The sequence below is a fragment of the Schistocerca serialis genome, chromosome 5 (assembly GCF_023864345.2).
Source record: "Schistocerca serialis cubense isolate TAMUIC-IGC-003099 chromosome 5, iqSchSeri2.2, whole genome shotgun sequence".
NCBI classification, from domain to species: Eukaryota; Metazoa; Arthropoda; class Insecta; order Orthoptera; family Acrididae; genus Schistocerca; species Schistocerca serialis.
Genome location: NC_064642.1, coordinates 144,219,076 through 144,237,707, shown reverse-complemented (window position 1 = coordinate 144,237,707; position 18,632 = coordinate 144,219,076). Strand labels below are relative to the sequence as shown.

Sequence of the window (18,632 nt, the reverse complement as noted above, 5' to 3'; positions counted from 1 at the left end):
GCATTGTGCTAAACTGATGAAGAAAACTACACAGGAGTTGGGTTGGGAAGTCATTCTGCATCCATCTTATTCACCTGATCTTGAGCACTCAGATTTTCACCCTTTCTGCTCTCTATCAAACAACCTTAAAGAAACTTCTTTTCCAGATGAAAACATCCTCTAAAAATGGATCAACAAATTCTTTGCCTCAAAACCCCATGATTTCAACAGCCGTGGAATCAAAAACTTGCCCCAGCATTGGCAGAATGTTGTAAATAGTGAATTATTGATGACTGTGGAAAAATGGTTTGAAATCTAGTACAATCGGGTTCGAAATATTAGGAATAAATGAAATGTGGATAATCTGGAGAATACAGAAACCAAACGAATATTTAAGGAAAATAAAATAAATTCTCAGAATGGGATAAAGATGAATTTCAATAAGCACTACAAAGTCTGAAGGATAGTAAAGGAATGGTAATCCCATCATAGCATCAAAATCCCAAAAGGATGTTCAAGAAAAAAATTACCAGTTCCTTGCTCTGGACAATTATAGACTGCTATGAGGAAGAAGAATTCTCAAAGATTACAGTAAAAGTAAGACAACTGATTGTCAATAATGGGTTGAAATGCAATAATTCACACATCTGAATTGCTTCCTATCCCATGCAAATAATAATAATAATAATATTTAATGTAATAATGAACATCTACAATGGAAAATCAGTCTTCATAAATCCAAAAGTAAAGAATTATATCACTGTAATAAGTACTCAAGCATTCTACACAGCAGAATGTATTGGTTGACTTAAAGTAGGAGAAATGAAGAGGCTGCAGATAAAATTAGGAAAAAATCAGAAAAATCCTTCGAAAAATTTTGAGGCAGAGGGTAACAAAAAATCTCTATAGGAAACTACAAAAGCTTTCACACATAATTCAGGAAAAAATGGCACTTTCTTTGGACATAAAAATCAGTAGCTGAGACAGGTTTGTAGCCTATCGCTGATGTTATTCGAACTATACACTGAACAAGCACTAACGAAAAAACCAGAAGAAATTTGGAAAAGTAATTAAGGAAATGAAAACTGTGAAGATTGCCGATGACACTGTAATTCCATCATGGTCTGTAAAGGACTTGGAAGATTATGTACAGAATTGATAGCATCTTGAAAATAGATATAAGATGACAATAGACTGACAATAGGAAGAAATGTGTTTCCAGTGTTGTGGGGGGGGGGGGGGGGGGGGGGTTGAGGGGGGAATATAAATTTAAGCATTAGGAAGTCTTTCCTGAAGGTATCTATCTTGACTTTAGTCACATAAGGAAGTGTAACGGGAATGATACGCAGTTAAGACAAGAACAGAATAGAAGCTTTTGAAATATGGAATGAATGCTGAAGATTAGATGGGTAAATTAGATAATTAACTGAATGAAATTGACTTGAATCAGGGAGGAGGGAAATTTATTGCATAAAAGAAAGGTAAAGAAAATACATAATATCCTGGTATCAAAGAATCACCAGTTTGGTAATGGAGGGAACTGTGGGAGGTAAAAATTGGAGAGAAAAACCAAGTCTTGACTAAAGCAAGCAGGTACAAATGAATGAAGGCAGCAATAGTTATACAGAGATGAAGGGGCTTGCATAGAAATTAGTAGTGGGAAGAGGTGCCTCAAACCAATCCTCGGTCGGGGAAGAAGATGAAGAAGAACAATAAGAAGAAGAACAAGAACAAGAACAACACCAACACCAACACCGACACCAACACCAGCAACAACTACTACTACTACTACTACTACTACAGAGGAAACAGTAGAGCGGCAGAATAAAATAATATTGTGGGAAAACAAAAAAAGAAATACCACAAGGAGAAAGAAATCACAAACATTTGTTGTGCATAGTCCATAGTTGAATGGATTTGATGAAAAAAAGCAAACAGAAACTTACTTAAAATAACTGTTCTGTTTTAAAACTCTTGAGGAACTAGGGAAGTGACAAACAAAACTGGGGATAAACCTAAACGTGAACAAGAAAGCTGTTACAGTTTTTAATGATTTGCAAAACATCCAGCATGGTGTACAAGAAGTCTGTAAGTGGAGAATGGAAATCAAGTGGAGATTAGAAATAAACTATAAAGAAGTATGAGCACTATGTAAGGAACATCACTTCCTAACAATTATTAATGAAAGTGAAAGAACACCTAAAATAAAGAATGGAATGTGTCAGGACTGGCTAATTTACCAAACTTACTCAACAAGTTTATTGAAGGAATTACTACTGTATCTTAAAGGATACCTTACAAAATGAATTAAAATACACAACAGACAGATTCAATAACGAATACAAACAGAATGCAGAAAACAATGGCAGCCATGATGAAACAGTATAATTTGATAACAAACACGATTAAAATCAAACTGTTCGTAACAGGGTAAGAGTGTTATCAAATCATTGCTTGTGTCGCACCCAAAATCCAAGACTGAACAGGTAAACAGTTCTGCATTTAAAGGAACATCTTTCACCCTCTTTCTCTTGTGCCTTTGTCCTGCACTGCTGCAGGGTTGTCATGGTTACCAATGAATCGAGGATGGTTAATCCAAGCGGCAGTTGGATGTCCTCCCTATTGCCACCCCCTTGGACGTAACATGTATATCCGAAATGTCTGCGTGTAGCGTTACTCATGTGGGAGTGAGCAAAAGTTTTCTAAATGCTTGCAAAACTTGTAGTTGAGGTGGGACTTAGATATTAGCCCAGTATTCACCTAGCTGGATGAGGGAATTTGCCTAAAAATTACATCCAAGCTCACCCTCACACTGGCCCTCGTCATTAATCCACTGGGTAGTTTCAACTTGGGCTCAGTGCTCCTCCCCATCCCAGAAGCAGTGCTTTGATATGCACAGCTATCTGAATGGGAAAAAGAGCGTTGCTTATGATGATAAGAAATATACTCTGAAATCATACAGCAAGTAGCCCTTGTTAAATAGATATTCCACCACAAAAGAAGTCTCTAAATGAATACGTCGCTAAACATCCAGATGTTGGCTAAATCTTTACCTAGGTGTGCTACTTTATGGAAAGGAGAGTGATCAATGAGTGAAACGGATGAATAGCAAGTACAAGCAACAAAAATGTGGTTATGGAAGAGAGTAACAAGTAACAAGGAGCATCTGGACATGGTGGGAACCTTGAACTCACAACTGTAGGGGCTTACTTTGTGTACGGAGACAGAGAATAAAAAATACTTACAAAATTAATATCGAACTCTGTATGAATGTTTGCACATGATTAATACTAAAACATGACATAGGACTTAACATTGCATAGCTGAAGCAGTGTGTGTGTGTGTGTGTGTGTGTGTGTGTGTGTTTTTGATGTAATGGAAGTAATTTGATGAAAAATATTTGAGAAAACGAGATCACCTCCAGCCTGGCAAGAAGGTGGTTGAGTGGTACAATCAACCAAAACTTTATTGAGCTGGCATCTTTACAGGCAACCAGCATCTCCACAAATGCAGTCCGGACTCTTGCATTGGTGTCATGAATTCCATCTTGCATATGTGGAAGCACCTAAAAACGCAAATGCTGCAATCAAATTTCACATTCTATATGTAAAGCAACGAAAGTAAATAACACAATCTATAAAACAGAATAATGGCCCTATGGCTAAAAAGTAACTGCATATCTCTCTTGGACCACAAATAAAATACAAGTGATTATACAGAAACAAGGAACACTAAATGCGAAATCATTTGTAAGCAAGCACTTCTACCTTCCAAACTGTTCTCTATCACTTAAAGTTACTGTGACATGAAAACACAATTTTAGATATATCATTCACATTTATGCCACAACTTTTAATAAAAAATGTTAAGGGCATACAACAGGGGTTCTTAAGCAGCATGGGAAAAAAAAACTATGCGCATAATTTTAATTCCCAATTATATGCCCTTACAAGCTGTATACAGGGTCATTCCATGATGATGCTAGAAACTTTCAGGGATGGTGGAGAAGGATAAATGCATACATTTGATGTTAGAGACTCCATTCCAGAAACAACAGAGTTGAATGTTATTAGCAACAATCATTCCAATATCTCTGGGCAGTAAGTGTCAGATGTGTCAGAACAACTTTCATTTATAACATTTGACTTGCTCGTTTCCAGAAGAGAATCCCTTACCTCAAACTGATACATTTGCCCATCTCCCTCGCCCTAGGAAGTCTGTAACATCACCACAGAATCACGCTGTAGATGACAAAATAATCAAATACAGAAGAAAAGGTTCTGATTTAGCTCTCCTTCACACCACATTCTCAGACTAACCAATGGAAAATGCTGTTAATGCTTTCTCAACACATTTTTCATTTCTGTTGATTCAGTTCAAGGGGTAGCTGCTACACTGTAGTATCATATGTTTTCTTAGCTACATATTCATTAAGGTTTCATTAAATAGTCACACATGTTAGAAGAAATGTGTGAGTATTTTGATGAGGATTTTTTATTTTGGACTCCAATCTTAACTATGAACAGAGCTCTAAAACTTCAAATGGAAAGTGTGCTGACACATACCACTCCAAAGAAGTGATGTGTGTCCCATACCTTCTTACTGATGAATGATACACACAATGGAGAATTATAAAATCAGATGCTGGAGACAATAGTGTGCAGATACTGTGTGGGGTTGTTATTCTGATTCACAAGTGCTGAGCTCTATTAAAGGACAACACATGTCTTCCACACAGTATAGCAATCACAGTACCTTCATGAGAGGAAATACCTGCTCATATTTGGGAATAAAAATGCTGTGGATCGTGGCCAGCCTTGGTGACTTGCTGAGTTTCAAAGCATAGTAAGAAGCAATTGAAGCCTAATCTCTTCCATTCTTTCCGATTCAGAGTTCGAACATGACATATTTAACCAAGAAAGTTTAATTGTAAACAAGTTAAGGTATGTTTTGCGAAAACAATATTCATGTCAACGCTACTAAAATCTCACACTTTATTTAGTAGAGATTAGAAATATGGTGTAATAATTCTTAACAGCAACACAAGAACAGACAGATCAGAGGTGTGTTTGGTACTTACGGGCACTAACAGCGAGGTTATCAGCACCCTTACACATATTAAAAGAAATGAAGTGGGTAAAATGAATACAATTGCTGTCACACAGTGACAAGGAAACCTATAAAATGACGCATATTCACTCACTCTCACCTCACTCACATTGACTCACACAATCACTCAATATCAGATACCTTAAAACAACAGAGAAAGGGTGAAAGGCGCTATACCTGGGGTTACAACGTCTAAAAAGTAAGAGGACCTAAAAAATCAGCACAAGGAAATGTGAGTGGCTGACCACTTACAAAAACATGGGTGTTAACACACGGTATGTATTTCCTAAAAATTTAAAAAAAGTTGGACAAATCACAAAATCTTAAAACTGACCACATTCGTTTGAAAGTTACTTAAAATATAGAGCAGATGTGTCAGCAAATCTGCTGCTGTCCTCTGGTCTGAAAATAAAACACAGTCTAATAAAATGTGGCACACAGTGATCTGTATGCCACATGCACCACACATTGGAGGCTCCTCTCGCCGGAGCAAGAAGCCATATGCCGTAGGCTGCGGCCTATGCAAAGACGAGTAAGGAGGACCCCCCCCCCCCCTTCCTGTCTGTGCAGCTGGAAGGAAGTACACCGCAGCCGCAATGTGGACTTGACTAGGTGGAGTTTATTGCCTGTCATTTCCAGCCACTCATCTTCCAATTGATGCACGAGTCCGTACAACAGTGAGATGATAGCATCCAGGGGGATAGCATACTGAACTAACTGAGGATCACGACACACCTTCTTGGCAGCTATATCTACCGTTTTGTTCCCCACAACATCCACGTGCCCTGGCACCCAGCAGAAAGACACCACCTTCCCCAATCACTGTATGTGGAGAATGGTATCATGGATATCCTGAACTATTTTTTTGGCTGGATACATATGTTGCAGAGAGACTGAAGGGCAATTTGGGAGTCAGAACAGAAGAGAAATTTAGCAGACATGACACAGCTCATCTCCTCCTGTGCCGTCTAGGCTGCAGATAATTCGGCACTGAATACTGTGAACTCAGGGGCAACCAAATCTTGAGGACGCGATCTGGAAAAACAACAGAGCAGCCAATGGAATTCTCCCACTTAGACCCATCTATGAATACAGTTACATAGTGGTAGTGCTCATTTAAAAAACTGTATTAAAGACAGAAGCAGGATTGCAATCTCTACTGTACTGCACTAAATCTAAAATTACTCTGTGCTCTGCAGTAACCAGGCAGTTCAAATCCCAGATTTTGGCCTGTCTGCACTCCACACAAAGGAACTCCAGCACACACTTCACGTGGATCTCTAACAGACTCATTGACTGTGGATGATTGGTAAAAAGGCATGCCTCAGCTGGACAAGCAACATTATGGTACGCTGATGGATCAGGAGTAGCAAGGAATGTACACACCTGTTGCATCATGAAGAGCTGCTGTCAGACGGTAAGTGGTGGTTCGTCAGCCTCAGCACAGAGACTGGGTGTGGGGCTTGTCCAGTAAGCATTCATGGCCAGCCTGATCCCCTCATGATGCACAAAGGCCTTGCTGTACACTGTGCACCCACAGTCAAGCCACGATTGCATGAAAGCCCTATAAAACTGGAGCAGATTCACCCTGTCTGCTCCCCACACCTGTGACTAAGACATTTTAAAATGTTCAGCGCCTTTGGGACCTTTGACTTTAGGTTCTTGAGGTATGGTATCATGTTGAAGCTGCATGGGCAGCTGTACCTGTACACGCCATCCAAGCTCTGTTCGACTCAATGCCCAGGCGTATCACGGCCATTATTACGGCCAGAGGTGGTTGTTCTGGGTACTGATTTCTCAGGATCAATGCACCCAAATTGCATGAAAATGTAATCACATGTCTGTTCTAGTATAATATATTTGTCCAATGAATACCCGTTTATCATCTGCATTTCTTCTTGGTGTAGCAATTTTAATGGCCAGTAGTGTACATCTCCTTTGTCTCGCCAGAGATGAACATTCGACTACTCTATGGGCAGCCATACCACACTGCCACAAGTGGCTTCTCCCTTACATCCTAGAGTTGTGTATTCAAAATGCTGGCATTTAAAACAATGCAATGGCTTCGGGACATAGGGTCACATTTTTGGGTGAAGAAAACCAGCCCTGACAGGCTCTGGGAGTTTCGTGCTGATGAACGAGTTGTATTTGATCAGATTACCTTCCATCATTTTCATGATATTCAGCCAGTCTAAAATGCCTCCTTGGACCCACGCAACGTTCATGTCATATTTCGGGATATCCACCAAGTTCCTGCACACCACATCACGTTTGTTGCAGTTAAATGTGATGTGGAGCTCAGTTTCAATGGCTTATTCTGCAAAGCTTTTTGTTTTCTGCAGGTTTGTTACTTGTTGAGAACCAGACGTTTCAACCAACATCGTGCCATTGCGCAACTGACTGACAAGTTTTAAGATACCTGTTATGCCTTGTAAACCCTTCTGAATGTAAAAACATGAAACCTTCTCAAAACTTTCCTTTCATCTTTTACCAAAAAAACATTCTGTTCTGCAGCTGTGTTCTGTTACTAAACACCAAACTACCCTGAACAAATCCAGAGCCTGTCACACGAGGCCTCTCAAGCCTGGGTGTTGGTATCTACCAGCAGTCCACCCATTCTGTTGGGAGGAAGAGGAGAGAATTTCGACAGTTCTACTTTGCTCCCACAATCAGTTAAGGAAACAAAAATCCATCTAGAAAGAGCCCCACATGCCTTGGTAAGTCTTATACAACTGAGCGGCAGCAGGTTTCCCATAGGCTGCCCATTGGTCAAGCCAAGATCGCCATTCCCTGTGACACACAAAATTCCATTGCCACACCGCTTGATGATCACTGAAGCATGCCTAAAGCTTATGATGACTGAGAATTGGTGGCACTTACCAGTCCCCAGCTCAGGAACTGCACCATCACAAAGCCCATACACACAGCGTTCCTATATCATATCTGCATAGTATTTGATATTGTAACAACAATATGAAATAGATAGATTTCTACTCACCACATGGACAATGCATTAAGTGGCACACAGACAATGCTACATTTTATCAGCTACTGAACGAAGTCCTTCACCAGATGTAGAGAACACACACACACACACACACACACACACACACACACACACACACACACACACACAGAGAGAGAGAGAGAGAGAGAGAGAGAGGAGAGAGAGAGAGAGAGAGAGGTGCAGTCAGCCACTATCATCCAAGGCACTAATGTCCGACAATGACTGCATCTACAGTGAGCAGTGATCTCGGCTGGTGTAAGTAGTGGTAGTACAGAAGCGAAGTGAGATGGGGAGAGGGGAATTCTGGAGGTAAGCAAGTCACAGGTGGGGAAAGATATGAGAACGATGCATGCAAAAGTATGCAGGGACACAGCAGAGACAATATAGTGGACTGGTAGGTGCATCCGGGGAGAGGGGAGGGTAATTTACTAAATAGAACATTTACAGCATCAAAAAGGTAAACACATTCATACACCAGAATTAAATATCCCACAGCAGTAGCTGTAAGGCAGCATATAAAATCATGCCTGACAGGTTACACACACTGGATATTTATACAGTGTATATTTCTGCTCAAAGTATCTCTGAAAATGGCCCTCCCCTCCCATCATCATGGAGCATCCAAACTACATCTGCCATCACCTGGCCATCAGAGAATACAAGAATTAGGCTCAATTTTATGAGGGGCTATGATGGCAGGTAGTATTGAGCAGATGTTGCCAATGAGTCACAGTGTCAAGTTCAAAACAACCAAAGGGACAGTGGCACAGGGCATTCAATGAAAAGCTCTCAACCAGATTGCACCTCTTTGCTGAATAACATGAATTGTATGTGTGATATGGATGACCTCATTCTACTTTAATGTTTTACACAAATACAGAAAATGATGTGAACAAGCTGAAGATACAAACATCTTACATTTTAGCCACTCTTATTATAAGTAAGATGTTAGCTTGAAACTTTGGTGTTATGGGAGCAAAATCACAACATTATGTCATTGACTGCTGAAAGTAAGTAGCTTTACTACTTTTTATTTAATGTCAATAAACTGCAGAATTTTTTGCTGCAAAGACAGGTTAGCAGAGTTGGAAGTTGAACTACACAACAGAATGGCTATCAGAACTAAATCTGAGAAAATATTTTATAACAATAGGGTTGAAATTTGGGTGATATACCATGTTGAATTACACACAACTATTCAAGAGAGACATCCACAGGGCATACAATGTACATTAGGTAAGATAAATGATTGAAGACAATAAGAATATGAAGAAAATAAAGCAGAAATTAATGTTGAACATATTCCATATTTAATTCACACTAGATGCCACAGTAGCTATCAGTGAAGAGTACAACCATCCAACATTTCTTTAATTGTACATACAGTTAATGACCACCCCCCCCCCCCCCCCCCCCCCCCCCCCCCCCCCCCATGAACCATGGACCTTGCCGTTGGTGGGGAGGCTTGCATGCCTCAGCGATACAGATGGCCGTACCGTAGGTGCAACCACAATGGAGGGGTATCTGTTGAGAGGCCAGACAAACATGTGGTTCCTGAAGAGGGGCAGCAGCCTTTTCAGTAGTTGCAGGGGCAACAGTCTGGATGATTGACTGATCTGGCCTTGTAACATTAACCAAAACGGCCTTGCTGTGCTGGTACTGCGAACGGCTGAAAGCAAGGGGAAACTACAGCCGTAATTTTTCCCGAGGACATGCAGCTTTACTGTATGATAAATGATGATGGCGTCCTCTTGGGTAAAATATTCCGGAGGTAAAATAGTCCCCCATTCGGATCTCCGGGCGGGGACTTCTCAGGAGGACGTCGTTATCAGGAGAAAGAAAACTGGCGTTCTACGGATCGGAGCGTGGAATGTCAGATCCCTTAATCGGGTAGGTAGGTTAGAAAATTTAAAACGGGAAATGGATAGGTTAAAGTTAGATATAGTGGGAATTAGTGAAGTTCGGTGGCAGGAGGAACAAGACTTTTGGTCAGGTGATTACAGGGTTATAAATACAAAATCAAATAGGGGTAATGCAGGAGTAGGTTTAATAATGAATAAAAAAAATAGGAGTGCGGGTTAGCTACTACAAACAGCATAGTGAACGCATTATTGTGGCCAAGATAGACACAAAGCCCATGCCTACTACAGTAGTACTAGTTTATATGCCAACTAGCTCTGCAGATGATGAAGAAATAGATGAAATGTATGACGAGACAAAAGAAATTATTCAGGTAGTGAAGGGAGACGAAAATTTAATAGTCATGGGTGACTGGAATTCGTCAGTAGGAAAAGGGAGAGAAGGAAACATAGTAGGTGAATATGGATTGGGGGGAAGGAATGAAAGAGGAAGCCGCCTTGTTGAATTTTGCACAGAGCATAACTTAATCATAGCTAACACTTGGTTCAAGAATCATAAAAGAAGGTTGTATACCTGGAAGAATCCTGGAAATACTAAAAGGTATCAGATAGATTATATAATGGTAAGACAGAGATTTAGGAACCAGGTTTTAAATTGTAAGACATTTCCTGGGGCAGATGTGGATTCTGACCACAATCTATTGGTTATGAACTGCAGATTGAAACTGAAGAAACTGCAAAAAGGTGGGAATTTAAGGAAATGGGACCTGGATAAACTGAAAGAACCAGAGGTTGTACAGTTTCAGGGAGAGCATAAGGGAACAATTGACAGGAATGGGGGAAAGAAATACAGTAGAAGAAGAATGGGTAGCTCTGAGGGATGAAGTAGTGAAGGCAGCAGAGGATCAAATAGGTAAAAAGACGAGGGCTAATAGAAATCCTTGGGTAACAGAAGAAATATTGAATTTAATTGATGAAAGGAGAAAATATAAAAATGCAGTAAATGAAGCAGGCAAAAAGGAATACAAACGTCTCAAAAATGACATCGACAGGAAGTGCTAAGCAGGGATGGCTAGAGGACAAATGTAAGAATGTAGAGGCTTGCCTCACTAGGGGTAAGATAGATACTGCCTATAGGAAAATTAAAGAGACCTTTGGGGAGAAGAGAACCACTTCTATGAAAATCAAGAGCTTAGATGGCAACCCAGTTCTAAGGAAAGAAGGGAAGGCAGAAAGGTGGAAGGAGTATATAGAGGGTTTATACAATGGCGATGTACTTGAGGACAATATTATGGAAATGGAAGAGGATGTAGATAAAGATGAAATGGGAGATAAGATACTGCGTGAAGAGTTTGACAGAGCACTGAAAGACCTGAGTCGAAACAAGGCCCCGGGAGTAGACAACATTCCATTACAACTACTGATGGCCTCGGGAGAGCCAGTCATGACAAAACTCTACCATCTGGAGAGCACGATGTATGAGACAGGCGAAATACCCTCAGACTTCAAGAAGAATATAATAATTCCAATCCCAAAGAAAGCAGGTGTTGACAGATGTGAAAATTACCGAACTATCAGTTTAATAAGTCACAGCTGCAAAATACTAACACGAATTCTTTACAGACGAATGGAAAAACTGGTAGAAGCCGACCTCGGGGAAGATCAGTTTGGATTCCGTAGAAATGTTGGAACACGTGAGGCAATACTGACCTTACGACTTATCTTAGAAGAAAGATTAAGGAAAGGCAAACCTACGTTTCTAGCATTTGTAGACTTAGAGAAAGCTTTTGACAATGTTAACTGGAATACTCTCTTTCAAATTCTGAAGGTGGCAGGGGTAAAATACAGGGAGAGAAAGGCTATTTACAATTTGTACAGAAACCAGATGGCAGTTATAAGAGCCGAGGGGGCATGAAAGGGAAGCAGTGGTTGGGAAAGGAGTGAGACAGGGTTGTAGCCTCTCCCCGATGTGATTCAATCTGTATATTGAGCAAGCAGTAAAGGAAAGAAAAGAAAAATTCGGAGTAGGTATTAAAATTCATGGACGAGAAGTAAAAACTTTGAGGTTCGCCGATGACATTGTAATTCTGTCAGAGACAGCAAAGGACTTGGAAGAGCAGTTGAACGGAATGGACAGTGTCTAGAAAGGAGGATATAAGATGAACATCATCAAAAGCAAAACGAGGATAATGGAATGTCGTCAAATTAAGTCGGGTGATGCTGAGGGAATTAGATTAGGAAATGAGACACTTAAAGTAGTAAAGGAGTTTTGCTATTTAGGGAGTAAAATAACTGATGATGGTCGAAGTAGAGAGGATATAAAATGTAGACTGGCAATGGCAAGGAAAGCATTTCTGAAGAAGAGAAATTTGTTAACATCGAGTATAGATTTAAGTGTCAGGAAGTCGTTTCTGAAAGTATTTGTATGGAGTGTAGCCATGTATGGAAGTGAAACATGGACGATAACTAGTTTGGACAAGAAGAGAATAGAAGCTTTCGAAATGTGGTGCTACAGAAGAATGCTGAAGATAAGGTGGGTAGATCACATAACTAATGAGGAGGTATTGAACAGGATTGGGGAGAAGAGGAGTTTGTGGCACAACTTGACTAGAAGAAGGGATCGGTTGGTAGGACATGTTTTGAGGTATCAAGGGATCACAAATTTAGCATTGGAGGGCACCGTGAAGGGTAAAAATCGTAGAGGGAGACCAAGAGATGAATACACTAAGCAGATTCAGAAGGATGTAGGTTGCAGTAGGTACTGGGAGATGAAGAAGCTTGCACAGGATAGAGTAGCATGGAGAGCTGCATCAAACCAGTCTCAGGACTGAAGACCACAACAACAGTTAATGAGAACAATCACAAACATAAATAGTTAATTATTAATCCATGACATTACAGAAGTAACACAAGATGAGATGTATAATGCCATTGTAATTACAAGGAAAGTGTAGACACTCGAAGATGATAGTGTTTAAACACAAATGCTTAGGACTGCAGCAAAAGTAAAACAAAATAAGCCTGCAAAATTAGCTACCAAAAGTTTTGTGGTGTTAAATTTCACTTCAGATGATCGATGTATAACGCTACATTTACCTATCTGACAAATGATATTCGTAAACAACAAAACAATATGACAGACTATTTTATAGGAGAGTGTATGTATTGTGCTCTTTTATTGTTTATTTTTCACATGGTGAGTTGTATTGAGGGATACCACATCTTCAAGGTGGGGTGGGTACCACAGTAAATCTGTGAGAGAAAGTACCTGCAGGGGTGTTTGTGCACATTAACTCATCAGTACTAAAGCAAAAGCCCCAATTGAACAATACTGAGATTGACTGGAAAAACAAACAAAAACTGTAAATATATTCATTCTTATTCCAGACTGTCAAGCTCTTTTTAATAATCTGTCGTTCCCCCATCCCATGCAACATGGAAACCATTAGTCCACGAGAAAAAAGAATAGGGCCTTTTCATAGGAAATTTAATGTAGTAATTTTGTATGGGAAACATTTTCAGTAGAAGCAGCAATTTTTTTAGTTATTCCAGAAAAACACAAAAAGCGATGTCTAAATGACCTCTCAGCCTCACACTCACACATTACCAGAGAGAATTTTTAGCACATTGCTCGTTGCACTTCTGTCTACCACTGTACAAAAATTTGTAGCTATTCAAATTTTTTCCCCTGATATACCATCATTGACTTGACTAATTTTATAGAACATTACAGACAATTCCTGAAATCTCTCACAGTATGATCACACGCTTCACAGGAGCCAAAAAACTGTACGTCTAGCAACCTCCTCCCCATAATGCAAAAGATATTCACCAAATGGGTACATGTGCTAAACTCAAAGTTTACTTAAGCCTCATAACATTCTTAGGTCTTTAAGATCCAGTCGACAACACTGTGCAGCTGAATTTTATCCAGATATCAGATTCCTCGTACTGATCTGAACCTCAAACCCCCCCCTTGTTTTCCCTCACTCCCACAAATTTAACATTCCACAAGATTATTTCTCAATAACTTCCACTAGTATTAATATGAAAGTCATATTTATTTATTGTAAGAGCAAGCACAATTAATATCGAAATTGCCAGTTCAAGGAGTTTCATATGGTTCCTTGAATAGGGCTTCTCGAATTACTTTTATACATCGATTGTATTGTGACATCAACAGATAGCCTCAAATTTCTTGCCCCATCCCCCTCTCTGGTACTAACTATCAGATTAGCTAGTAGCTGTGTTGATGGAAATTGCGTACTGTTACCACTATTTGTGGTTTTAACAACCACACCTCAACAGGAGTAAGGGAGGGCCTGGCTACTCTGCCAGGTGCCACTCTACAGAGCCATCAACAATCATGGCTGTCCACATAATGGATACAAGGTTTTAAAAGAAAATTGCCAAGAAGAGCATAATAGTTAGATTTGGCTCTCATGTCGTCACCAACTCTCCATATCATGTATCTAGACAATACTGTACAATCTGCGGCACCAATTCTTCAACTGGAGTTGTGTACATCACTTTTCAGATGAGATCAGAAAAAGATCGAGGTCAGGTAATTTTGCGGCCAAGCTACAGGCCGTACTCAACTTATGTGTCTTTGACCATACTGGTGTTTTAGCTGTCGTGTTAACATCCCCAGCAAAATGTACCAGTGCTCTTTCATGCACCTACCACATTCCCCAAACATAGATCAGGGTTGAAATTTGAGCCCAACTGGGATGGAGACTTCAGTTCATATTTCTAATATAGCTGTACTAACTAACTCAATACTTCATACTTAAGTCAGTACAACCACACATATTTGCAATAATCTCACAAACAGCTAATTTGGAGACCCGTGTTTGGTGAAACGCTTTTACTTTTTTTATTATTGTATTTACTCACGTCAATGTTCGCTGTTTATTATGAAACATTCTGCGTAACTTTATCTGCAACTCCAGTCAACTCGTACAAACTCAATATGACACACTAGTGAATGTTTCTGCACCACGTCGAACTCACAGTCAGTTTCAGTACATAATTGCACATATGCTACTGTGTCACTGTATTCCTTTCTACACACAGTGCATAATATGTAATGATATTCAAATTCTGAGGGCCAAGAACCAAATGTGTGTCTTCTCATACATATTTAAGACTGACACCAAGGATTTGTACCCTTACAAATGACATTAAGAATGAGCAAAGACTAAAATTCACAGATTTTGAGAAAACTTTTTAAAATCTATACTAAAAGTCATTGAGAAACCAGCATTAGTATACTGAAGAACTTAATCATTAAATACATAGCTTCAACAGCTGCCATCCCTTCCACACCAAAAAATCCCTCCCGTACAACCTAGTCACATGTGGACAATGTATATGCTGTGACAAGAACTACCGTATTTACTCGAATCTAAGCCACATTCGAATCTAAGCCGCACCTGAAAAATGAGACTCAAAATCAAGGAAAAAAATTTTCCCGAATCTAAGCCGCACCTGAAATTTGAGACTCGAAATTCAAGGGGAGAGAAAAATTTTAGGTCGCATCTCCAAATCGAAACAAAGTTGGTCCACTGTAATATGAGACACAATTTAGGTCGAATGAATGACGATACAGCTACAGTAGTTTGGTTCGAGTCGTAACCTTAGCAGTTAAGCTTTACCAGGTAGCCATTGTTATGCGTCAGGCGCTCCGTCCGTATTTGTACGGGTACCCTTCCTTTTTCACTTGCTTTGTCTGGTTTGCATTGATTGCTTACTTTTCTTTGATCTGATAAGCGCAGTTTTCTTTGTTATAGGTGTTTACGCCACTCTAAGCTGAAAATGCATTACTGTACTGTGTCATGCATTGTTTGTCGCATTCTAGTAGTGCGTGTTTACGGCCTGTCGCGGCTCGCGGCATGGCTTGCTTTTGTGCGTACTACCGCCGCTTACAATTAAAAAAAAAAAAAGGAGAGGAATCGTCTCATTAGCGAAACAAAGGCAAGAGACTGCAATTTGTTGTTACTTACACTGCTGCTTTCTTTGATAATGATCAACAAGAACCAAATAATACACTGCGTATGATAGATGATGTTCTGAACAAGAGTTTAGCGAAAATTTTTCTCCGTTTGAAAATCTTTGCAGACACCTCTTTAGTACATTACATTCTGCACAAAATTAGTCATCTTAGATTTAAAAATCTAGTCAATTGCTGTGTTTCATTTCTGACTGTATCACTATTAGGCATAAGAATAATACAAATATAAACATGACATGATATGTATATTCTTCCGCGTTTGCTGTTGTCTCACTCTAGTTTCGTAGTTTATTAGGCAGACAGGATTTAAATGAGAGAGCAGCAAACATATAACAATACATGGCAAAATGTTTATATTCTTATTATTCTTATGGTGAAGAGAATACTGCATGTGATTCACAATTCATATAAGTTCCTATTAGCAACCATCTCTTCTCACAGGCAGGAAAAAATTCAGAACGTAGAGTTGGCCATATTGACAAACATCCCAAACAGTCTTGCCAGTCGGATTTTCGTAGTACATTGAAATGCTGCTACATCCAAAGATGAACAATACGGAATTTGCATTTACTTCGTTGGATAATGTATGAAAATGCAGTGGTCGAGACTCGGGGCGGAGAAAAAAAGCTCATCTTCCACCTTTTTTTTAAATTTATTTACTGACGCAGAGGATTTAGTGGCAGTATTTATCTTTGTGCCTACAAAGCATGCCTGTGTAGCACTACATATATTCGACGGCATAAGTTAGTTGTGGCAGCACCCACCAACATTTTTCAGAACTTCCGCTTGCTTTGCACTCGATTCTAAGCCGCAGGCGGTTTTTTGGATTACAAAAACTGGAAAAAAAGTGCGGCTTCGATTCAAGTAAATACGGTACCTTAACCAGTGTACTGAAGGCCTCACAAAGGTCTTCATTAATAGGCAATATCCTCCTAACACAGTCCAGAAACTGATTTCCCATGCTATATCCTCATACACCCCTAATCCTCCCACCATTCCCCAAGAATCAGCTAAAAAGGAATGCACCCTTGTCACCCACTATCATGCTACACTGGAACAACTGAACCCTATCCTATGCCAGTGCTTTTATTATTTCTCATCCTGCATAGAAATCAGGGATACCGTACCCAAGATCCTTCCCATCCCTCCTAAAGTGGTGTTCATTGGCCACCCAAGCCACACAAAGACATCCTAGTCTGTCTTATGGCACTCCCACTCCAACCCTAACCCTTAGCCACAGGGATCATATCCCTGTGGCAGATCAAGGTGCAAAACCTGTTCAATGCACCCACCAGCACTTCCTACTCCAGTCCTGTCACAGGCATCCTACTCCATCAGTGGCTGTGTCACCTGTGGAAGCAGCCATGTCAAATACCAACTCCGCTGCAAATACTGCACAGATTTTTATGGTGGTATGACTACCGCCCAACTGTCCACTAGAATGAATGTCCACTGATAACCCAGAGTGTATACATGGACAAGGAAAAAAAAATTCCTGGATTTCTTCATTAAAAATACACTTTCTCCTGGGTGAAAACACGCTTTTTCTGTGTTAAGTGACAGTATATTTTCCCTTATCAACCCTTTGAATGGTTATGGTTTTTTACATGGGCGTAGAATTTCCCGGCACTTCAGAAAACGAAACTCAGGGGAAAAAAAGACACGTTTTGGAAATATCTTTGACGTGCAGCAATGTGTACACTGCATATTTTCATACTACAAAAGTATACATAGGAATTCCACCAAACACCGCATGTTACTTTCCAAATCATTGAAATCGAGATTGAAATGTGCTTCTGTAAGCCAGTCAATAGTTCATGCCACTTAATCTCACCAGCCGATGACAGCGGATATTCAGAGCATAGGACATGTGATGCAGTCAGCCAACAGCAACATCACCGTTAAGTAGCACGAACACACAAACAGGAAAAGTTAATAGTTTAAATTAATATACATAGTGTTGCTACAAGAAAAGCAAAGCTTTCACATATAATATTGTCTCTAAGGTTAATAAGCTGTAAGAGAAGCTAAGCTTTCGCATATAATGTTGATCTTTTTTTCACATGTTACATTTTAAGACGCATCACAAAAATGTACCAGTAAAATTTTTAGTAATCACATAAATGGCTGATCTTCAGGGTTCTAAACTCTACTAAATGGCTCATCATCAAAGAGTTGATTTTTAAATGAGAGTCAAACGCTCTGCGATTTAATAAATTCATAGTACATTCTTGCACATAGTTCAACTTACGTAAAAGGATTTTTACTTTGAAAGTAACGATTTTCAAACCATCATTCACAATATTTTCCCACGACCTGTTATAAATAGGTTCGTTTCAGCGGTTGCCAGAGAGCGCAGATAACAGGCAACACCGCACTTGCGCAGCTATCATGATGTAGGAAGCCCGTATGTACATACGTGTAAAACATTGAAAGATCATACATTATGTCATAAAAGAAACAAGACATCAGAGGATACTCCAAGAGCATCAATATTTTGTGAAGCATATTAAAATGTGCACATTTAAAATGCATACTTAAAGTGCACATTCTTATGTCCAGATTCTCAATGAAGTAGACCTCAACCTGATATTAAGATTTTCAGTGTGGTTTTCGGGATGTAAATTTTCTTGGAGCATCAGCACTGTATTATATCATGTTTGGT

The 18,632-nt window shown here is 39.7% G+C and overlaps 1 protein-coding gene across 3 annotated transcripts in view; it reads right to left on the bottom strand.

Annotated features, from left to right (window-relative positions):
• The window catches only part of LOC126480820 (condensin-2 complex subunit G2-like), a 290,712-nt gene that overhangs the window by 123,411 nt on the left and 148,669 nt on the right, over positions 1–18,632 (bottom strand). For all 3 annotated transcript variants that reach the window (XM_050104156.1, XM_050104158.1, XM_050104157.1), the window contains exon 11: positions 3,398–3,544. In XM_050104156.1, coding sequence (XP_049960113.1) covers positions 3,398–3,544 — 147 coding nt within the window. The remainder of the gene's footprint in view (positions 1–3,397; positions 3,545–18,632) is intronic.